General features: G+C 41.9%; 1 protein-coding gene across 4 annotated transcripts in view; it reads right to left on the bottom strand.

The window, feature by feature from the left end:
- The window catches only part of ERICH3 (glutamate rich 3), a 1,772,788-nt gene extending 1,764,639 nt beyond the window's left edge, over positions 1–8,149 (bottom strand). For all 4 annotated transcript variants that reach the window (XM_044085800.1, XM_044085803.1, XM_044085802.1 and 1 more), the window contains exon 1: positions 7,942–8,149. In XM_044085800.1, coding sequence (XP_043941735.1) covers positions 7,942–7,961 — 20 coding nt within the window. In that variant the 5' untranslated portion in view covers positions 7,962–8,149. The remainder of the gene's footprint in view (positions 1–7,941) is intronic.
- Positions 8,150–21,920: the final 13,771 nt, after the last annotated feature.

Below are 21,920 nucleotides of genomic sequence, written 5' to 3'. Positions count from 1 at the left end.
CATCTTTGTGAACTCATACAAGCCAAAAGGAGTCACAAGGGATGACTTCTCTCTAGCACTGGGAGTCAAGGGCACCTGCCAGTAACCCTTGGTAAGATCAATGGTTGTAAGATACTTAGCCCCACCCAGCTGCTCTAGGGCCTCATTTGTCCTAGGCATGGGGTAAGCATCTGACTCTGTGTGACTATTTAATTTCCTGTAATCCACACAGAACATGTTGCTGCCATCCTTCTTTGGCACCAACACCACTGGGGAGCCCCAGGGATTGTTGGACTCCTGAATCACCCCTAGTTCCAACATCTCCTGTACCTCTTCCCTCAAAGTCTGTTTGACTCTCTCAGGCACCCTATAAGGGGCCTGCCTGACAGGTCTTTGGGGTCCTGTATCCACCTGGTGCTGCACCAGGTGGGTGCTCCCTGGTTTCCCGGTGAACATGCCCCCAAACTCCTGTAACACTACTCGGATTTCTGGGACCTGGGTAGGAGATAGCTGCTGGGACATGGCTACCCCTTCCACTGAGGTGCCAGCCCGGGCCTCACTGAGGAGATCAGTCACAAGATTTCTCTCATACTCCTCCTGCAATCCACTGCAAATGCACAGCACAAGGACCTCCCTATCATGGTAAGGTTTCATCACGTTAACATGGTACAATTTGTGCCCCTGCTGTCTGCCTAGCACTTCCACCATGTAGTTAACATCACTTACCTTTCTTACCACCTTGTAGGGTCCCTCCCAAGCTGCCTGCAACTTGTTGTGTCTGACAGGAATGAGAACCATCACCTGCTGCCCTACAGCATACTCTCTAGCTCGAGCATTCCTGTCATACCACACCTTTTTTCTGTTGTTGGGATTCTGCTAGGTTCTCCTGGGCCAGGCCCATGAGTTCCTTGAGCCTTGTCCTGAGGTTCAGGACATATGCCACAACAGACTCCTTATGAGGCTCACACTTACCTTCCCACTCATCTCGAATTAAATCTAGAGGTGCCCTCACCCTATGCCCATACAGCAACTCAAAGAGTGAAAAACCTGTGGATTCCCGGGGAACCTCTCTGTAAGCAAACAACAGATGGGGCAAATATTTATCCCACTCCCTCTTAAACTGATCTGCAAATGCCTGTAGCATGGACTTGATTGTAGAGTTTAACCTCTCAACAAGACCATTAGTCTGGGGATGGTAGGGGGTGGTCTTCACGTGCTTCACATCACGGGACTTCCACAGACAAGCCAGCAGGTCTGACATAAAACTGGCACCTCTCTCAGACAGTATTTCTTTTGGAAAACCTACCCTGCTGAAAATCTATAGCAAAGCATTTGCCACCTTCTCTGCCTCAATGGAGGACAGAGCCACTACCTCAGGGTATTGTGTAGCATAATCTACAATCACTAGGATATACTTTTTCCAGATGGATCTTGGGGTACTCAGAGGACCCACAATATCCACAGCTACCCTCTGAAATGGCTCCGCAATCACAGGCAAAGGCATCAAAGGAGCTCTCACCTGGTCTCCTGCCTTGCCTACCTTTCGGCATTACTCACAGGTCCTGCAGTACCCTGTTACATCTCTGGAAATTCCAGGCCAATAGAAGTTTTACATAATATGCCTCTTTGTACGTTTTATGCCCACATGACCTGCAAAGGGAATATCATGTGCTATGGCTAGAAGTGCCAGACGGTATAGGCACTACCAACTGCTGTACTCTCTCACCTTCTAGCCCTCCCCTCAGGGGTCCACTCTCTTCAGTGGACACCTGTATGCCACATGGCCCCACTGGTTGCATTCAAAACATTTCATCCTAGGCCCTGGACGTATACCCTTTGTTCCAGTATACAGATTCCCCCTTCCCTTGAGAATCAGGTGGCTTCCTAGCTACCTGACTCAGGCCTTGCAATGTAGGGTCTGAGAGGTGAGCCTGTCTCAAGTATCTCCTTGTAACCCTTCCCAGTTCCCCTTCCACAGGAAGTCTGGCATCCTCTGACAGTGGTGCCTCACTGTCAGCCTGGGTACTACTACTCACCTCTACTTTCGCAGTTACTCTGTCCAAGGGAACATCAGTACCCACAAGCAGCTGTGGCTCACATCCGGTCTCACTGCTACAGTGTAGCTCACTCCCTGAAGTAACCACCTCAGCAGTCCTGGCTGCAAGTATGCAGTCTGTCTGGGTCTCTTCCAGGCTACCAGACCCACATGCTTGTCTCCTAGCCTGACTGCTTTTAACTGCATAAGTACATGGTACTTTCTCATCCAAATCCTTCCCTCTCAAGACATCTGCAGGATGGTAGTTCCATACCCCTTTTTTCTCAAGACAACCTACTATTGGCATTTTGTCTTTGCCACTTACTGGCTCCCTCACCTTTGTTTCCCCACCTTGCCTCGGTGGACACCTGTATGCCACATGGCCCCACTGGTTGCATTCAAAACATTTCATCCTAGGTCCTGGACGTATACCTGGACTAGTGGCTTCCCCCACTACTGGTGGACTCTGTTGAGGCAGTCTGTGCTGCCCACCATGGGTTCCTTTAGTCCCATGAGCAGTACTGGGGGTCCCTTTCCTGTGCAGGGCTGCCTTGCTTGCTAGGTATAGGTCTCCCTTCTTCCCCAATTCCTCTGAAGTAGCACACTGTCTATCAGCTAAGCAGATCCTCATGTCCTCAGGCAAAGTGCTAAGGGCTTGTTCCCTTACCAAAAGGTTTGCCAGCCCTTCAAAAGTGGTGACCTGACATCCAGTCACCCAGCTATGAAAATAAGTGGTCAGTTCAGCAACATATTCACATACATTTTCATCTGCCTTGCGTCTATGCTCACAAAACATTTTCCTATACATTTCAGGTGTTTGCTTAAAACATTCCAACAAGTGTCTTTTTACAGCAGTATAATCAAAACAGTCAGTGTCATGCATTTTTGCTAAAGAAGTTACAGCTGTACCATGGAGTAATGGGGCCAGGAACCGTACCCACAGCCCTTGGTCAACTTCATACTGTTTACATACCCGCTCAAACATATGAATGAAGCTATCCAAATTATCCCCCTCTTTAAACTGTGGAAGAAATTTACTGACCTTTTGTGCTTCTGGGGTCCGGTTACTCCCTTCCCCATTACCTCCATGACTCTGTCGAAGAGTCAGCATTTCCCTCTCATGCCTCCTCTGCCGTTCATTTTCCTCAGCTTTAGACTCCTCATTTTCTTGGCTGCTTCTAGTTCCATATGCCTGGCCTCCAACTCAAGTCTCTTCAGCTCTGACCCATATCTGTTTGCAAGAGTTTTTCTGCCTTAGACCCCCTGTTAGTTTACTCAGGTCATAAGGTGAGAGGCTATTAGTTGTTTCTAGGACTTGAAGACTTCACATAGGCATTCATCTGCCTAGCTGGTGCATGATTTATGGTATTTACAACCTTCCCTGATGCAAGTTTGTGAGCTAAAGGACTCATTCTGGAGATCTCTCAAATGCTATCTCTACTGGAAAGTGTTTCTTGGAAAAATATTTTAAAACACACACAGGGACACTACAAAGCTATCACCACCTGACCTGAAATTTGTCTTTGAAAGCCATTTTAGCTCTTCACTTTATATTAATCTAAATCATGGTTGCTGTCATTTGTTTTTATACACTATGATTATGCTTAGCATCTTAAAGATAAAAAATGAAGGCTAAATTTCATAAAGACACAGGAAACAGTACACCAGCTGAAATCTGTAACACAGATTACACAGTGACCAGTCGAATTTTCTGGACTATGTCCAACTTCAAATGAACTAGGAAGGTAAACCCAGCAGTAGACCAGCATTTTTTTTTCAGTGAAAGAGGGTGATAGGTGGACAGGAAAGTTTCAGTTAGTAAGTTTTACAGTTCTCTATTTCTGTCATACAACCAACTCTACTGCGCTAGCTACATATTTACAGCTTTTATTTTATAGAAAATAAATATGCTAATTCCCATGTTAAAATGCAGGCTCTAATCTCTACAGCTCACAGTTTCAGAGATATATTTGCCTTACTTATCCACTGGCCTAGAAGACAAAGCATTTAAATTCCCAACTAAATGCATCTTGCTTTATGATGATGTTGCAGAAGCAAAACTGTATTTACAATACAATAAAAATAACATCTGAAATCACTCTCTGGAAGGTATAACGCATGTTCATCTTTTTTGTATCAGAACATCTGCAAATATACAACATTACAAAATGTTTAATATATTAAAACTATTCAAAATTCTCCAAATGCCACAGATATCTAACATCAGGACTTGATTTTTCTAGACCCAAGATTATGTACAATGTGACTGCTATTTTCCAACTTCGGCACTAAATATGGCTTAACCAGATATCAGCTATAATGTCTAGGAACTGCTATCTCTAAAAGGCTGGGATGTCACAAAAGGAAAGAGAAAATGCAAGAATGTTAGAAGTGGACATTGTAAAACTTTTATGTACTGTAAAGTGCATACTCGCTGGTCAGATGGAAAGCAGGCCATGGAAAGTCAGATGGAGAAATTAAGCAAAACGGTAATATGACTGAGTTTCATAAATACACAAACCTGATGATGTTTTAGGATTGCAGTCAACTGTATTTGAAGTTATATGAACACAAACAGACTAAAATCTAAGAATTACTGCCACATAAAATACATAAATGTCATTCAGTGAAATAAAAATTAATTATAAACTATATAAAAACAATCAGAATTTACTCACACTCAAAGTACCACTAGGCAGCATTTTGAGCATTCAAAACAAGGTGCAGGACTATGTCCCCATCTTGCACTAGCAAAGATTTCTCTATAGCAATGTCATAAAGCATGCTGCAAACTACCCTAATTTGGAAACGGACTTTAGTCTGTTTCATTATACCTTAATGCAAAACCAGTGCGAACCTTGCAAAGTCTACTAATTTAATTAATTTTAAACTTTGGATTGCAATAAAATTACTTAACTGTAATGTAAATGGTAAATTTTATACAAGTCTAAAGAACAACAATAACATCTTAAAACTTAAGCTAAAGTTTCACAAAGTGTTGTTTATTCCTTGCTAATCAGAAACAGCTTTCTTAAGATAATTGCCAGATACCTCAGCAAAATGCACACAAAGTACTCATATCCATTATCCCCTTCCTTTAGTCTTCCAATTGTGGAATAGTACCTTTCAAATGTTAAATGTGTAAAATAGGGAAAATTCACTAGGATCTTTAAATGATAACTATGGGATACAATACTTATTTTCTGCTTCCCATTGTATTTTCCCCTGTCTATCAATTCCACTACTCAAACTACTCAATCAGGTAAAGGGAACCATCAATTTTCACCTTTGTGACAATTTCTACTTTAATGCTTGCGGTACAGCTAGGCAAGTTTCTTGAAATATGAGTCTTCTGCTCTCCCAAAAGCTCACCCTAGGTTTAAATTTGTTTTGTGTTTATAAAAAACTAGGGGTTTAAGCTTTACCATATCGTCGTAAAAGAAAGCTACCCTTTTGGAATGTTGGGCAAATATTCTAAGCATGATTTATTTAGTATAGAGTAGTATATAGCAATAAACATTATGTAGTAGGAATGTCTAAATGCAGTAATGTGAATTGTATATTTTAGATGTTTGCACCTAGAGCGCTTAGAGTACTGTAAATTCATTCAGTTGTACTTGTTGTAGAATCTGAATGTGACTGACTTTATCTACAAATCACAATATTTCACGATCTAACTTTCTTCTTTCTCTTTTTGTTACTTTACATATTACTGTTCTTTTGTTTTAATTTCTCATTGGGTCATATCACACAAGTTTATAATAGTTATTCAACATCTTAGAATTATAATTTTATGGGACATTTTTTCCTGGGTTTCCAAAGGAGGACTTGAATTGTTTTGGTTTATTATTTACAGTATGTTTTTATGTTAACATTGCAAATAGCAGTTTAGAGCTGTCTGTGTTTCATTTTTTATTTTGTTTGTTACTTGATGTTAATGTAGTTTTGTGATATTTAAAAACTTCAGTAAAATATTATTTGAATATGTGACAATTTATTTTAACACAGAGCAGGGAATTTTTTATTATGTAGATGCACTACAAGTTTACTAAATGTTTTCCAACCCACTCGGAAACGCCTCATATAACATTAAAATGGAACCTATACATTGATGCGGCCCAATTTTTGATCTGTAGTGCACTGCAAGCTTCCATGCTGCCCCCCCCCCCCCCACCCCGAAAAAAGACTTCCTTTTCTCTATAACTTGTGCCTTCAACTTACAACTAAAATGCAGAATATACATTAAAATTCTCATATTATAAGTATTTAATTGCTCAACTGGTAACATGCTTAGTTTCTTTGACGGCTGTGTCTGGACTGAGCACAGTTTATTTATGCCAGTCAAAATACGGCACTTTTAAACATTAATTTGTCAGTCACAGAGGCTTAGCTACACTCCTGAACTTCTATCACATCTGTGTTGTAATATTTAAAATATAGTTTGTAAAGACATATTTAAAATGTAAAGTGCACAGACAGACTCATTTCTATAACACTGCATGTTTCAGATATTATTTAGTGATTATGACTATGCTTAGTCTTTGAACTCCTGCACTACATGACCTATTCAACATCTATTCTAACAAACGTCTACTGATCCACCAACAAAGTATTAGTTGACATAACCAAAAGCAAAAATAGCTCTGGTGACTCTCTCTACTCTACTGCTGTTGCAAAAAAAAAAAAAAAAGCATGGAATGCCATCCTCCTAGATATCAGGACCACAGAAAACAAAAATAGCTTAAAAAAAAACTCTTCCACTCTCATTTAAACGGGTCCTGGATATGTAATTGCTCAGACCCTGGATAGCTCCCTCATAATGGAACTACATGATTCTCTTTACATATTTACTCAACCATTCTAAAATCAATTTACAACCATATAACCTCATACTATCTACACTCAAACAGCTCTTTTCGTTATTCTGCACTGGTGTTACTGTATTTATTGTACTGATCACTGTATGAATGATGTAACCACACTTTTGAAAGGAACGCCCTACAACTGTATTGTATATTTCTGACATATCGCTGTAGTATATTGTTTGTTCATGCTATGCTTACTGTATTTATTGTACTGATCACTGTATGAATGATGTAACCACACTTTTGAAAGGAACGCCCTACAACTGTATTGTATATTTCTGACATATCGCTGTAGTATATTGTTTGTTCATGCTATGCTTATTTTACATATTATATTCATTTTTCAATGTATTTTCGTATAATCAACTCCTTTTCTACTGTACTGAACTTTAATAACTTGGCTTAACGCATTTTATGTACTAATCTTGAGGAGTTTTTCTCCCCGGCCTCTGATGAAAAGGGGATCAATGCCCAGTCGGACTCTCCCGGTTAACAAAGGTAAAATAAATAAACAACCATCCGTATGTCTGCGGTTTGTGAGACTATAATACAAAACCTTACAAATAGCTTAAGAGTTTACTGGGTATGAGAAAGAATACACATAAAGTCTAAGAGGACAAAATTCATCAACGCTCCTGCCCCAGTCCACTACTGTATGATTTTGCAGTTATAAAAAACACTATGCATTTTGCATTTCAAAGGGTAACGTTAAATTTCCAAGGGCCAAGTAACAACTCTTTAGACAATAACAGAAAGTTTTTTTTAATAAATGAAAAGTGACAGGCCGTAATGTCTTCGTTATGATTTCCTTGGACAAGAAAAACGAACATTAAAAAAACGTGCTGCGCAAGTTCTGAAAAAAGAGAAGCTCTTGAGTTCTAAATGATGTTTGTAAATCCAGTTCTAATTTTGACAACCTATTACATTTATGTCTTTTGTGAGCAGCTCTGTAACAGGAATGGCACTGAGTGTCCGTGGTCCCCTTCTCGGTACCCAGTATTATTTAGTAGTACAACGTTTCCCTCGACCCCCCACTCCTCACCTCAACCCTGTTTTACTTACCCAGGGTGCGGATGACTCATTTTTGAAAGAAGCAGTCCGTTTTAATTTCATTGACACAGAACGGGAAAGCAGTTAAAATTATTAGCAAGCAGACAACGGGATCAACGCACTTGACTCCCAAGATCCAAATTTCAGACAACGAATCTAGCTGTAAAATGAAACCCTGTATTTTGGTACACTTGTCTGCAAGGAAGCGCTGATGACGTCCCCGTTGCTAAGGGAAGCCACGTGATGATGCTTCTACAACGAAGGCGGGCCAGGTGAGTTAAAGAGAGAGTCAATCAGTTTTGTACCTGGATTTAAAGATTTGGCGTGAACTTTTTAACTAAAATTCCATTATCTACCCTGCAGTATTTTAAAGTTTAATGTAGATAAGCCTACCATTGTTAGTTGCCCAAACTGGCACGATTGTACTAAAACGTTAGGTTTTGAAGAACCGACTTTGCCCACATCTTGCAATGGCATTACCAATATAAAGGTTTAGTTGTGTGCAGTTGTTAAATCGAAGACGTTTCAGATGTAATACCATTTTTTTTTCCTTCCACAACTGCAATAATGTTGACGTGACACCTAACTAACATTTGAAAACATTTGTTGTTTTACGTAGGATACGGCTTCCCAAACTGGAATGTCAAAAGACTTTTAGTAATCCAAAATAGCGCGCGAATTGCGTATAATTTTGGGCTTCGTGCTTGTGTGTCATGACAGGTACGTATCCTATATAATTTTAATTTCCACAGATGTAAATGAATGCTGTACATTGTGAGGCTTATACTGGTTTGCAGTATGTTTAATCTATGGAGCCTTAGAAGAGAATACTACATATATAACAGAGAACAGCCTATAACACTATGACAAATAACGTCTCAGCTAGCCTGGTTTTATTGCCGCGGATCATGTTTCAACTTTTTGTTCCGTCTCGTTTTTGTTGCTGGTGGGTGAGAGATCCTCGTGGATGGGGGTTGGATTTCATTTTGGAAACCAGCCATGAGATCTAATCTCGCTAGTTCACCAAAACCATCACTATTTCAGGATGTTTTTTACTTCCTTAATATAGTTTCTTCAGTACTAACCTTTACCCCTTCATTAATAAACATTTTAGGTACGTGCCCACTTTGTATTTCTGAGCAAGGGGCAGCAAAACATACTCGGTGTACACAAAACAGTACATTTTTTTCTGAGCATCTCTTTGAAGCTAAAACAGTCAAAAAACACTGAAAGTTTAGAACTCCGTAAATAAATATTTAGAGTATAGATGTATAAAAATAGCTTTTTATAGGTATACATTTTTAAAGGATATGTGGATGGTGGGGACAAGAAGTCTGAGTACAAAATGTAATTGCTTCGCTACACCCTTGTTTCTGAGTCAAGACATGTCTGCCATCATACCTCTCAGCCGTTCCCAATTTTCAGAGACTTCCCTAATTTTGACTCAAATTTTAGCTCTGTCCCTCTTAATCCGTACTAAAATAGACGATGTTTATGTTACACTTAATAAATAATGGCAACAATTATAGACTTTTTTCTTCAGAAAATGTATATTAATTCACATTCTGTCAATCATACCGCTCAAGTGTATCTCATTAAAAGTTCTTCATTTTGGGTCTTAAAAAAATAGTGTTTCTTGAAATTCCACATTTAAAGAGTTTGTCACGCAACTGAAATATATGGCAATTTGGCAAATAGTGCCGAATCATATTAATTCATCAAAAGCACTTTTTTATAATTATAAAGTAGCAACATTTCAACCATCCTGTGAGCTTCCTAGCTGAAATTGTTATTAAGCTGTTAGTAGGTGAGTAGATGTTCCGCATTTTGCCCATTTGTTCCACATTATGAGAGGTAGCATTTCTCATTTTGGAGATGGAAGGTTGAGAACTATGCTGTGAATGTCTCAAATTAATAGTACTAATATTTTAAAAGTGTCCCTGATTGTCCTTGGTTATTTCTGGATCTGTCCCTGATTCTGTTGAGGTTTGCACTGATTGAGAGCTATGCATATTGCTTCTTTTCTTCTATCCAAAAGAATGTACGTGCATATAGCAGTCATTCATGTTATTTAGTTAAGTGGCTGCTTCTTTGTCTGTCATCATCTTTGCTACAGTTCATAAGTGTGTAGAAAGGAGTGATCTTTGTATCATAAATAGAAATAACCAGTCCCACACAGCTCTCAGCAATTCTCTCAAAAATGTAGAACACTATCTCTCATGATTGGAGTACTCACAGTTAATTAATAACTTCCAGTAGGAAGCTCACAGTATGGTCAAATTTGTTACTTTACATTTATAAAAAAGTTATTTTGATTGATTAATATGATTCACTATTATTTACAATGCATATCAGTTAAAACTTCTTAAGACTGAATGTGTGGCAGAGACTTAATGTGGAACTACTAGGACTTTTTAATACTCAAAATGAGGAACTTTCCTCATACTGAGCCACATTTAAATTGTGTATCCTTACACAGTGGAATCACAAGCAAAATCATATTCTTAATATTAAATGTTTCTCATCTCATAGCATAATAGTTTGAGTTAATAACAAAATAAAAACATTACAAACGATGCAGTTTAACATCAAGCATCTTTTATTGGTGACATGAATCACAGTGATTCTCCCTACACCTTTGGGACATTATTTAACTAACTGTGAGCTGTCAAGCAATATCAAAGCAGTATTTTTGACATGCTAGCCAAATCTATTTTCTAAACTAGTTTTATGTTTATGTATTTGTCACCTGTTTGTCATTCCTTCACAGTGAATCCTAGCTTTTTTCTCTGGTATACTTATTCAGGCCAGCCTGTTTTCCAAAGCTTTCTAGAGTACTTTTATTACCACAAACCTTGCTGTTACCCAAATATTTTTTCTTGTACAATAAATGTTTGACTTTCACAAATAAACACTGTTTGCAGTGACTTTTTCAGATATCTAAACCAGTGCATATCCATTGCTGAGATGCATAAGCTGCTCAGTTCTTTCCCAGTGGTGATGCCTTTTGATTTGCAGAAATGACATACTAAGTACAGTAGGTTCAGAGTTGCAACCAGCTCATGAGTCCCAAGTAGGGGAAGTTTCTGCACTGTGTGCTAGGTACTATGTAAATCAGGTAGAATCCAGCTCTTACTAATTTCATGTTACTTAGCTACAGTGGATATAAAAAGTGTACACACCCCTGTTAAAATGCCTGTTTTTTGTGATATAAAAAATGAGATCAAAATAAATCATTTAAAATTTTTTCCCACCTTTAATGTGACCTATAACCTGTACAATTCAATTGAAAAACAAACAAATCTGTTGGGGGAAAAATATAAAAAATAAAAAATGTACAATAAGCAGATTGTATAACTGTGCACACCCTTAAACTAATACTTTGTTGAAGCACCTTTTGATTTAATTACAGCATTCAGTCTTCTTGGGTAGGAGTGTATCAGCATGGCACATCTTGACTTGGCAATATTTGCCCACTCTTCCTTGCAAAAGCACTCCAAATCTGTCAGATTGCAAGGGCATCTCTTGTGCACAGCCTTCTTCAGGTCACCCCATAGATTTTGTGTTGGAGTTTGGGCTGGGCTGTGGCTGGGCCATTCCAAAACTTTAATTTTCTTCTGGTGAAGCAATTCTTTTGTTGATTTGGATGTATGCTTGGGGTCATTGCCATGTTGAAAGGTAAAATTCTTCTTCATCTTCAGCTTTCTAGCAGACGTCTGAAGGTTTTGGGTCAAAAGTGACTGGTATTTGGAACTGTTCATAATTCCCTCCACCTTGACTAAAGCCCCAGTTCCAACTGAATAAATGCACCCCCAAAGCATGACACTGCCACCACCATGCTTCACTGTGAGGATGGTGTTCTTTTGGTGATGCAAAGTGTTGTTTTTGCGCCAAACGTACCTTTTGGAATTTTGGCCAAAAAGTCCAGCCTTGGTCTCATCAGACCATAACACATTTTCCCACATGCCTTTGGGAGATGATGTATTGTTTTGCAAATTTTAGCCGGGCCTGAATGTTTTTCTGTGTAAGAAAAGGCTTCCGTTTGCAACCATACCCCATAGTCCAGACATATGGAGAATACAGGAGACTGTTGTCACATGTAGTACACAACCAGTACTTGTCAGAAATTCCTGCAGCTCCTTCTGTGTCACTGTAGGTCTCTTAGCAGCCTCCCTGGCCAGTTTATGTCTTGTCTTTTCATCAATTTTGGAGGAATTGCCAGTTATTTGCAACATCACTGTTGTCCTATATTTTCTCCACTTTTTGATGACTGTTTTCACTGTGTTCCATGGTATATCCAATGCTGTGGAAATTTTTTTGTACTCTTCTCCTGAATGATACCTTTCAACAAAGAGATCCCTTTGATGCTTTGTAAGCTGTCTGTGAACCATGGCTTTTGCTGTAGCAGGCAACTGTGTAAATGTCAGGAAAATGCTACTAGGACAGCTGAACTTTATTTGGAGTTAATCAGAGTATCTTTAATTGATGGCAGGAGTGTACCCAAGAAGACTGAATGCTGAAAATAAATCAAAATCTGCTTCAACAAAGTATTAGTTTAATGGTGTGCACACTTATACAACCAACGTATTGTATGTTTTTTATATTTTTCCCCCTAACAGATTTCTTTGTTTTTTAATTGAATTGTACAGATTATAGGTCACATTAAAGGTGGGAAACGTTTTGAAATGATTTATTGTGGTCTCATTTTTTATATCACAAAAACATGGCATTTTAACAGGGATGTGTACACTTTTTATATCCACTGTAGTTGTTGGTAGAAACACCTACAGATGGTTTCTTGCTTTCCTATCATTTTGTTTGCACACTTTTATCCATAATGCAATTAAAGCAATCATTTTATACAATTTACTTTTGGAATAACTCCTCCTGCTGCTGTATAATCCCTAATGCACTAGTGAATCTAATATGTATGCTTTCTTTATGGGATCTGCATGCAGTATATTATGCATCATTTTATGACTGTATTTGTTCATTATGTGGTGATTATCTAATAAGCAGTAATAAGTAGTTGTAGTTTGAATAAATGATTTGTTTAATTAAATGTCACTGTGGGTAAGATCTTTATATGAGATAATGTTTATGTAATATTTCAGCATTGTTCTTATGATTTAAGCATGCTAATGGTTTACCCGCAGCACAAGCACCTGGCACCCTAATGCCCTTTTATAATATCATGCACATAGGTTCATATTAGGCTTTCTGTCCTTTTGGACTGTTTTAAGCGTAGACAGTTATCCCATGTGAGAATCAAACACCACACCTTGTGTCTGTAAGGTAAACACCTTAACTGTTATGCTAACAACCATTTGTTATGACATTTTTTTTTAGTTCTCCAAGCTTACAGCCTCACGGAGAAAGCACAAGACACTTTTTTTCCTGTCTTACTGGCTGTTTTTGTTTTTGATTTTTTTTTCTCTAAGGTGTGTTGATAATGGACTAAGGATTATTAAGTAGGGGCCTCCTATACAAAGAAGCCCCCCCCCCGCAAAAAAAAAGATTTTTCCAAGTTTTCAATATCTGTACATTTGCTGGAGTACTGTATAACATGCCTGAAGGATATCTGTACTTGGACTTTAAGGTTTGAGCACTTTTTACCAAGGTAGTGTGTTTGAGCACTTTTTACCAAGGTAGTGTGTTTTTAGGCATGTAGCATTGAGTATTTGCAGTGGATCCTTCTCTAACTATAGGAGACTAAGGGGGGCTCAGAAAAATAATTTTAGCTGAGCTAACCACTGTGCTTTGCTGTAGTGGTGACACAGCATTACTGTCAATATATGCTGTGAAATACCATAAGCTTAGAGCAAGGATGAATAATTAGCGATCAATCACCAACATATCAACATAAGTATATCCACCTGCATGCTGCACTACACATATGCCAAAATGAATATCTTATGTGATAGAATATTATCCATCGGACTGTGTACAGTACTAAAATATATGGTGTTATCACTGCCATACTTCAGAAAGGAGGTTTGAAATATATCACATTACTTCTAACCACTGATGTAAAAATCTGATTGTTGGATCAACTCATTTCTAAGCAGTACTCACAAGCCCTACAAGTTTCCACAAATCTTAAGACATAGGGCCAGATTCAGGAAGGCTTACACGGAGTTCAAGAGTAGTGTAAGCCTCCGTGTAAGCCTCCTGATTCAGCAACAGCCCAAATCTCCGTGTAAGAGACAGCTAACACGTCTCTTACACGGAGTGTACGTGGAAATGCTCAATACCTCATTTGCAGCTCCAAGATATGCAAATGAGGTATGTGAGCGATCCACGAAGCCCAAACCAGTCCGTGTAATGGACGTGTTAGCTGCAGAAATGTACTCAGCTGACAACTGAGTACATTTCTGCAAAATTAAAAACGGAGCTATGTCAGCTCCAAATAAAGGGTGCATTTGTTATATTAAGCATGCCAATGGCCAAATATGTGGCCATTGGCATGAAAGTGTTGCAAAAAAGTTATATAACTTTTTTTTTCACGGGATTTATGTGTTTAACTGTAGCGCACACCCGCGCAAACGGGGTGCGCTATCTAAAACTGAAAACCGAAGCTTATAAGCCCACAATTGTGGGATTTATGTATTACATGAAATGTCAATGGAGGGACTTGCAGAGCAAAAACAATATGGCCTCCGTTCAGTGGTTGTCAAGGGGGGGAAGCTCCGTGTAAGATATGTAACTAAGCATTACTAGGCAATCCTATGTAAATGAGGCTTACAATACTGAATCACACTGCCACATAAGTAATGAGCACTTTCTGAGTCGTGTAAGAGTTAGAGAAGGGGGAGGAACAGAGTAAGAGGTAGGTGACATCATGGGGGGGAAGGATAGAAAGAAATGTACCAGATTGGAGGGCAATGTAAGGTAAGAGATGACAGACAGACATCAGGGAGGGAGGTGTGTCCCAACAGAACACTGGGAATGTCAAGAAATTGAGGGCATACGCTATCCCTACACTCTAAGTTTCTTGATATACGTGCATGCGCGCGTGTGCGCGCGTGTAAGGCAGGTTTAACAAGTGGGAGCGTGTTGCAAACTGTTTACAACGGTTTGCGCGGGCGTGCACGTGTGTAAGGCAGTGTGCGCGCGTTTTAGCATGAATCAGCCTAGCTAACACCGTGTAAGGATGTGTGCGCGCGTGTAACACCGTGTAGGGATGTGTACACGCGTTTAAGTTACTGTGAGCGTGTGTAAGCCGGTGTGCACATTGCTCCCCCTCAGGAAACAGAGAGGAAATAGGAAACAACCAAAATACAGGGAAACTGCCAGAAGATACTACTAAAGTTAATTGGTGGAAACAATTAGAAGCAGGCAATTACACAGGCAGACTAGAAGCCCAACCCAGCACTTAAAACACAACAAAGAGCAGTGCAGGCTGTTTCTCACAAGAGATACTGCCAGAAACTAAGCTATCAGAGTTGAAACCTGAAAAAAGCTGAACTCAGAGCAGAAATGCTAGGGGCTGCCATAGCTGTTATAATCAGACATAGGCGAATTGCCGAGGGTGGTGATAATGCAGATGCTGACAGACAACCCAGAGTGAGGAGAAGGAGAAGAGTATACAGGCCTAGGGTCACCTACCATGGGTTACATAAGCTGGAGATAGTAGAGCTATAGAGTGGACAGAGAGCTCCTGCAGCAGATTGTTGAGCTGTGCAGGCCACGCCTCACACACAGAACCAACAGAGGGGAACCCATCCCAGTGGAAACCAAGGTATGTGTTGGCCTAAGAATACTAGCAACAGGTACCTTTCAGAGACCAACTGGCGATATGATGGGGATATCACAGGCATCAGCCTCCAGGGTACTGCACCAGTTCCTGGATGCCATGTCACCACATGTCAGTGATCATATATATGTCCCTAGTGACCGTGAGGTTGTGTCCAGCAATATGCGTCTCTTCCAGCAAATAGCGGGATACCCTGAGGTGCTGGGTGCAATAGACTGCACGCACATACGCATCAAGGCACCAGCCGGTGAGCGGGTAGAGTCTACATTAACCGCAAGGGATACCCTCCATCAACTGCCAGGTCGTGTGTGATGCCCAGGGCATAATAATGAATGTGTGTGCTGGCTGCCCTGGTAGCTACCACGATTCCCACATCTGGCATCTGACGCAGCTGTACCAATCATTTGCCAATGGGAACTTCCCACACGGACACCTAGTGGGGGATGCTGGTTATGCACTTGAGCCGTGGCTGATGACACCCATCAGAAATGCACACACACCCAAACAGGAACGCCATAATGAGGCACACGCACAAACACGTAATATCATAGAGCGTGTGTTTGGGCTGCTCAAGTCACGGTTCCGTGTCTGGACACGTCTGGTGGAGCTTTGCAGTACACACCAACTACATGTACCCAAATGATCATGATATGTGCTATGCTACATAATATGATCCTGCGGAAACAGCTGCAGCAGGACCAGCACAGGGCTGGGCCAAACATCCCCACCATTGCCAAGGCCACCACAGGCAGGGGTGACTTGGAGGAGGAACAACCTGACCTTGTCCCAGTAGGCAGAAGGAGGCGTGCCCAGTATGCCCTGGCCTTGGCAAAGAGGCAACGCATAGCACATATGCTTGGTCAATAGGAACACTGGGACCGATACCCACTCTGACTCACTCATACAGTAACAGGGATGCCTAACATGACACAACCTGCTTCCAAATGTACAGGGAGTGTAGTATGTGCATCCGACAGAGGCAGCCCTGCAGCACCACCCGAGGCATGAATGCCATGTGTTAAGTAATGTAATACCATGTATCATATGCACACCTGAGGACCATGACTAACGTCCACCCTCACCAATCATAAACCACAAAAACACAAACCCACCTCATAGCTATCACAAGGGATAGGAACCTAGATGTAATGCTACCCAATGGCAAAGGTATAAACAGCAAGATGTGTGCAGTGTAAATGCACACAGTATAGGGAATGCACATATCAGTGCTGTAATAGAAAACAGGGTCAAAGCGCACATCAGCACCCTGACACTACCAGGGTCACACCTCATACAGTGATGTACATGTGCAAAAACATGGAACAAGATACAAAATGAGGGTGACTACCAATAAATGGCATGGATAACCACACACCCCTGTTGTTACCACAACAAGAAGCAACATGCATTAGCCGTGGTCAAACACCAATGGCTAAAACTGACTACTACTATATAGCCTGCTGCAGACCACTGTCCTAATAGCAGCAACTGTCCCAGGCCTATGTTCACAGGTTCACAGGTTCATACTAGGCTATCTGCCCTAGGGCATTTATAAGCCTAGACCAGAGTTCCGTGGAGTCTGCCGCACCTTCACTCTGACGGATAATTTGCCCATTATATTGCTGTGCCTCTGACAAGCAGTGATACTGAGGTTATCCCTGGGGCATACCTGCAATCTCCCATCCATTGATTAAGATCTCACTTGAACAAAGCCAGTGAGGTACTCAGCCTCACATGTACCAGGATGTTGTTCCACAGCATAGGGACTCTCTGGTTGAAGAATCTGTCCCTCCAGCACATCCTATTAATATCTGTGTTGAGGTTTAAATCTCCTGCCACTGTAGTTCTGATGGATGTAGAGGTCTTGAGGTGAAGCGTGTACATTAACTCAGGTTTGGACATGGCCTTGGATGTCAGGCACAGGTCACCTCTGAGCAGACGGTAAGTCACGGAATCAAGCTGGAATTCCTCCAGTCGGGCAGCATAAGAAATATGTTTGAGACCCTTTCTCCTCCTGTCGAGGAATTTGTGGGCCCATCCAATTGCCATAGGTGTCGGGTCATATACATGCTGAATGGGGCATTGCACTCAATCAATGGTCCGATGAGTGAAGAGTACAGGGGAACAATGACCTCCCTGGATCTAGATGTGAATCCCTGCATGATGAGGTGGGCAATGTAGAAGTTCTACCTAACTACCCTGGCAACGTGAGTGTCAAACAAAGGTTACTCTCAACCTGTGTGCCCAGGTCCCTGATAACCTCCTGTGTGCTTAGAGGATTGCCACCTACATGGGAACTAGTGGTAACCTTGTTCTTCCCAAAGGGTATGGCTATGCATTGTTTAGTGTGTAATGTAAGGCCATGGCTCTGGCACCAGTTATCCGTGACTATGACACCCTTCTGAAGGATGTCTGTGTCAGATGGGTGTCCAACTATGGTTCCCAGTCTGCAGTCATCTTCAAACTTTGTCAGCCATAATCCTGCTGTGTTTGCTTGTACTTCTGAAAAGTAGATGCTGAGCAATAGTGGGCCCAGGACTGAGCCCTGTGGGACACCACTTGTGACAGTTGTGGAGTGTGACATGGCACCAGCAAGTCTGAACCTGTCTGTTCTGTCACGTAGGCGGTTTGCAACCCATCCTGTGATGTATGGGTTCACATTTAAGCTGGTGATGTTTTCAATGATACCCAAGTGGGGTATTGTGTTGAAAGCCTTTGCCAGGTCAAGGTAGGCTGTGTGGAGTGCCTTGCCCTTGTCAATGGCCTTGGTGTCTGTTATGAAACAGTCAACCAAGTTTAAAAGGCATGATCTGCCCTCAACAAAGCCTAACTGGGTTGGATCTAATGTCTGCAAGTCCCCTATGTCCTCATCTATGACTTCCATTATGATCTTCTCCATAGCTTAGCAGACCCTGCTTGTCAAGCTGATGGGATGGTAGTTTCCGTGGTCGGTGGAGGCACCCCCATGTGAAGTGGGTCCACCATTGACATATGCCACTCCTTGGGAACATATCCTGAGTTGAGGCTAAGATCATACAGCTGCCCTGACTGCGGGTTTAATTCTTGAGTGAGTTCATGGAGCACAAAACCAGGGACACCATCTGGTCCCATGGATGCTGCGTCCTTTCCCTTGGATAGAGCAGTTCCCACCTGAGCATTTGAGATGTTTGGGGGGCTACAATCCTCTTTCATACATATCTCTCCAGTTGTGGTGGAGGGTGGGTGGAGAAATCTGCACTGAACCTGTCAGCCAGTATGTTGGCAATGTCTGTAGGTTCAGTGATATTTACAGCATTCTGAGCCTATTCTGAGCATATCTGGGAGTTTCCTCCCAGGTGTGTAACGATCTATAAAAGGCCTCATTGTTGTCCCGTGAGCCCTTAGTGGGTTTACTCCCAATATTCGCCTTGGATGATTTCATGGGGAACTCAGTGTTTCACCTATATTGAGCAGGGGTGTCTACCCTTCCACGGATATCGCTCTATCTTGTAGTACCTCCTTCCTTGTGTTGTAGTGCTTGTTTATGGCTGAGGTCCACCACACTGGACGCTTGCCTCTGGTACAACGAGTCTGTGTTTTGTTTGGGATTGCCTCATCCATGCAGTCTTGAAGGTGCTGGTAGAAGGCAGTTGTAAGTGATACAGTGGCTTGGGTAATGGTGTCTGCTGGCTTGGGGCTTTGAAAGAGACCACAACAGTCATTAGAAGTGTGTAGTCGGCTTCTGAGAGGTTCTGCACTGTGGTCTTTTCTATCTGGGGTGGAGGTGGGATGTGGACTTCCACTGAGAGTAGGTCATGATCTGATCTCACCAATGATGGGTATACCTCTGGTGTTGAACATTGTGAGCCCATGTTTGTGATGATGAGATCTACTATGTTGTCTCCTCTTGTGGGGATGGTGACTAGTTCTTCCATGGCATGTGAGTGTATGAACTCTAGGAACCTGTGGGCTAGAGTGTTGTGGCTGTAGTACTGATCCCAGTCTATATTTGGATAGTTGGGATCACCCAGTGTGATGGTGTTTGCAGGTACATGTATCCCGCCACTGTTTTCATGAAAGCTCTGTGAGGTACCTGAGTTTCAGAGGATGGCCTGTAACATGCTACAAACTTCAGAGCAGTCTTGCCTATGGTTAATTGCACCCGGATGGTGTACAATGCATCGTGTGTTGCCACCAACCATGAGGTGAGGGTGTCCCTGATGAATATTGCTATTGCCACCCCTCATAGTGGTAATATGTGTACTGCATAGATACGAAATATTGTGCCTCTGACTTAGTAGTGACACATTATGACCACCTTACATAATTGAATAATGTGACTATGCCTCTGTCCAGTCTGTGCCCCTGTCCACATGCAGCTGTCCAGATGTCTCTTGAAGAGAGTCAGTGAGGTACTCTGTCTAACATGAACTGGGATACTCTGCTAGAGTGTGAGATGCCTCTGAGTTATGACTCTGTCCCTTCAGCATGTCCTATACATGTATGTGCTGAGGTTCAAATCTTTAGCTCCCATGTTTCTGGTGGATGTGGATTGCTTGCAGTGGAGCATGTCTACCAAATCCTGATCGGACATGGTCTTGTATGTCAGGCATAGGTCACCTGTACGTATGTGGTATGACACTGAAAAAGCTTGTTTTAGTTATTCTGGAAGTATATGACATGTGTTGTAGATCCCTGATCGTCATGGTAAGGTACTTGTGGGGTCTCTCCAGCTGCTGCAAGTGCTGGTTGAGGTACATACCAAATGGGGCGTTGTATTCAAGCATGGGCCTGATAAGGGAGAAGTATAGTGGTACAATGACCTCCTATGGTCTGGATGGAATACCCTCCATGATAAGGTGGCCAAGATAGAAAGTCTGTCAAACAACTTTGGCAACATGGGTGTCAAATGAGATGTCACTATCTACATGTGTCCCCAGCTGTCTGATTTGTTTCCTGTACTCATTGGGTTGCTGTCTATGTACAGATCTGTGGGTACTGTGTTCCTCCCAAAGGGATGGCTACACATCAGTCGCAGTCAGTTTTAGGCCATGAGTCCAGCACCAGCTATCTGTCAGTGTGACGGCAGTCTGTAGGATGTGTGTGCTGGCTGATGTATTCACTATGGTGCCCAGGTTGCAGTCATCTGTAAACTTTGTCGGCCACAACCCTCCTATGTTTGCTTTCACATCTGAAAAGTAAATACCAAATAAGAGAGGTCCCAGGACACAACCTTGTGGGACACCACTTGTGACTGGCTTCGAACCTGACAAGGCACCTGCAATGTTGACATTATGGGTTCTGTTTCTGAGCCATTTTGCAACCTATGCTGTGACATATGGTGTTATATCTCAGCTGTTGAGCTTGTCTATGATGCCTGAGTGGGGTATTGTGTCAAAGGCCTTAGCCAAGCGCAGGTAGGTTGTGTGGACTGTGTAGCCCTCATCAACGGCTCTACTGACAGTTTCAAAGTAGTCAACTTGGTGCAAAACGCAGGATCTGCACTGTACAAAGCTGAATTGGGTGTGATCAAGGGTCTGTAGGACACCAATGTCTCTGTGTGGAAGCTCCATAATGACCCTTCACAAAGCTTTGCAGACAAGGCTGTTTAAGCTTGTGTGGTGGTAGCTGCCAGGGTCTGTGGAGGCATCTCCTTTGTGGAGTGGGACCACTGTTGCCGTCGCCAGTGTTCAGGTACAGATCCTGTAGCAAGGCTAAGGTTAAATAGGATCTGCATATACAGGTTTATCTCCATCTGTAGTTCACATAGCATGCAACTGGGGATACCATCAGGTCCCATTGATGCTGTGTACTCGTCTTTGCTGACTGCGGCTCTCACATGGACATCCAGGATGACAGTGAGGTTACATACAGCTGTGATAACTATCATGTCTTGGGGGTGAGGGAGGCGGTACATTGCACTGAACTGGTCTGCCAGGGTGTCAGTAATATCTGTCAGGTCCCTGGGATATAAGTTGTTGTGTACCAAATCTGAGCATATATGAGGGTCCCCACCCAGGCGTCAGACATAACTGAAGAAAGCAGTGTGGTTACCTTCATCGTCTGTGGTGATTTATGTCCCCAAGTTGAACTTGGGTGTCTTTATGTGAGAATGTAGCTTTCTACTACTGCTGATCACAGCTGCCTTACATTCTGGAGATGTAGCTCTGTCTTGCATTAGTATCCTTCATCTGTTATACAGTTTGTTTATGGCTGGGGTCCACCAGACAGGCCACTTTCCCTTGGTGGTGAAGGT

Source organism: Protopterus annectens, chromosome 10.part0, assembly GCF_019279795.1.
Source record: "Protopterus annectens isolate FY-2018-M chromosome 10.part0, PAN1.0, whole genome shotgun sequence".
NCBI lineage: Eukaryota > Metazoa > Chordata > Ceratodontiformes > Protopteridae > Protopterus > Protopterus annectens.
This window is presented reverse-complemented; position numbering and strand designations above follow the sequence as displayed.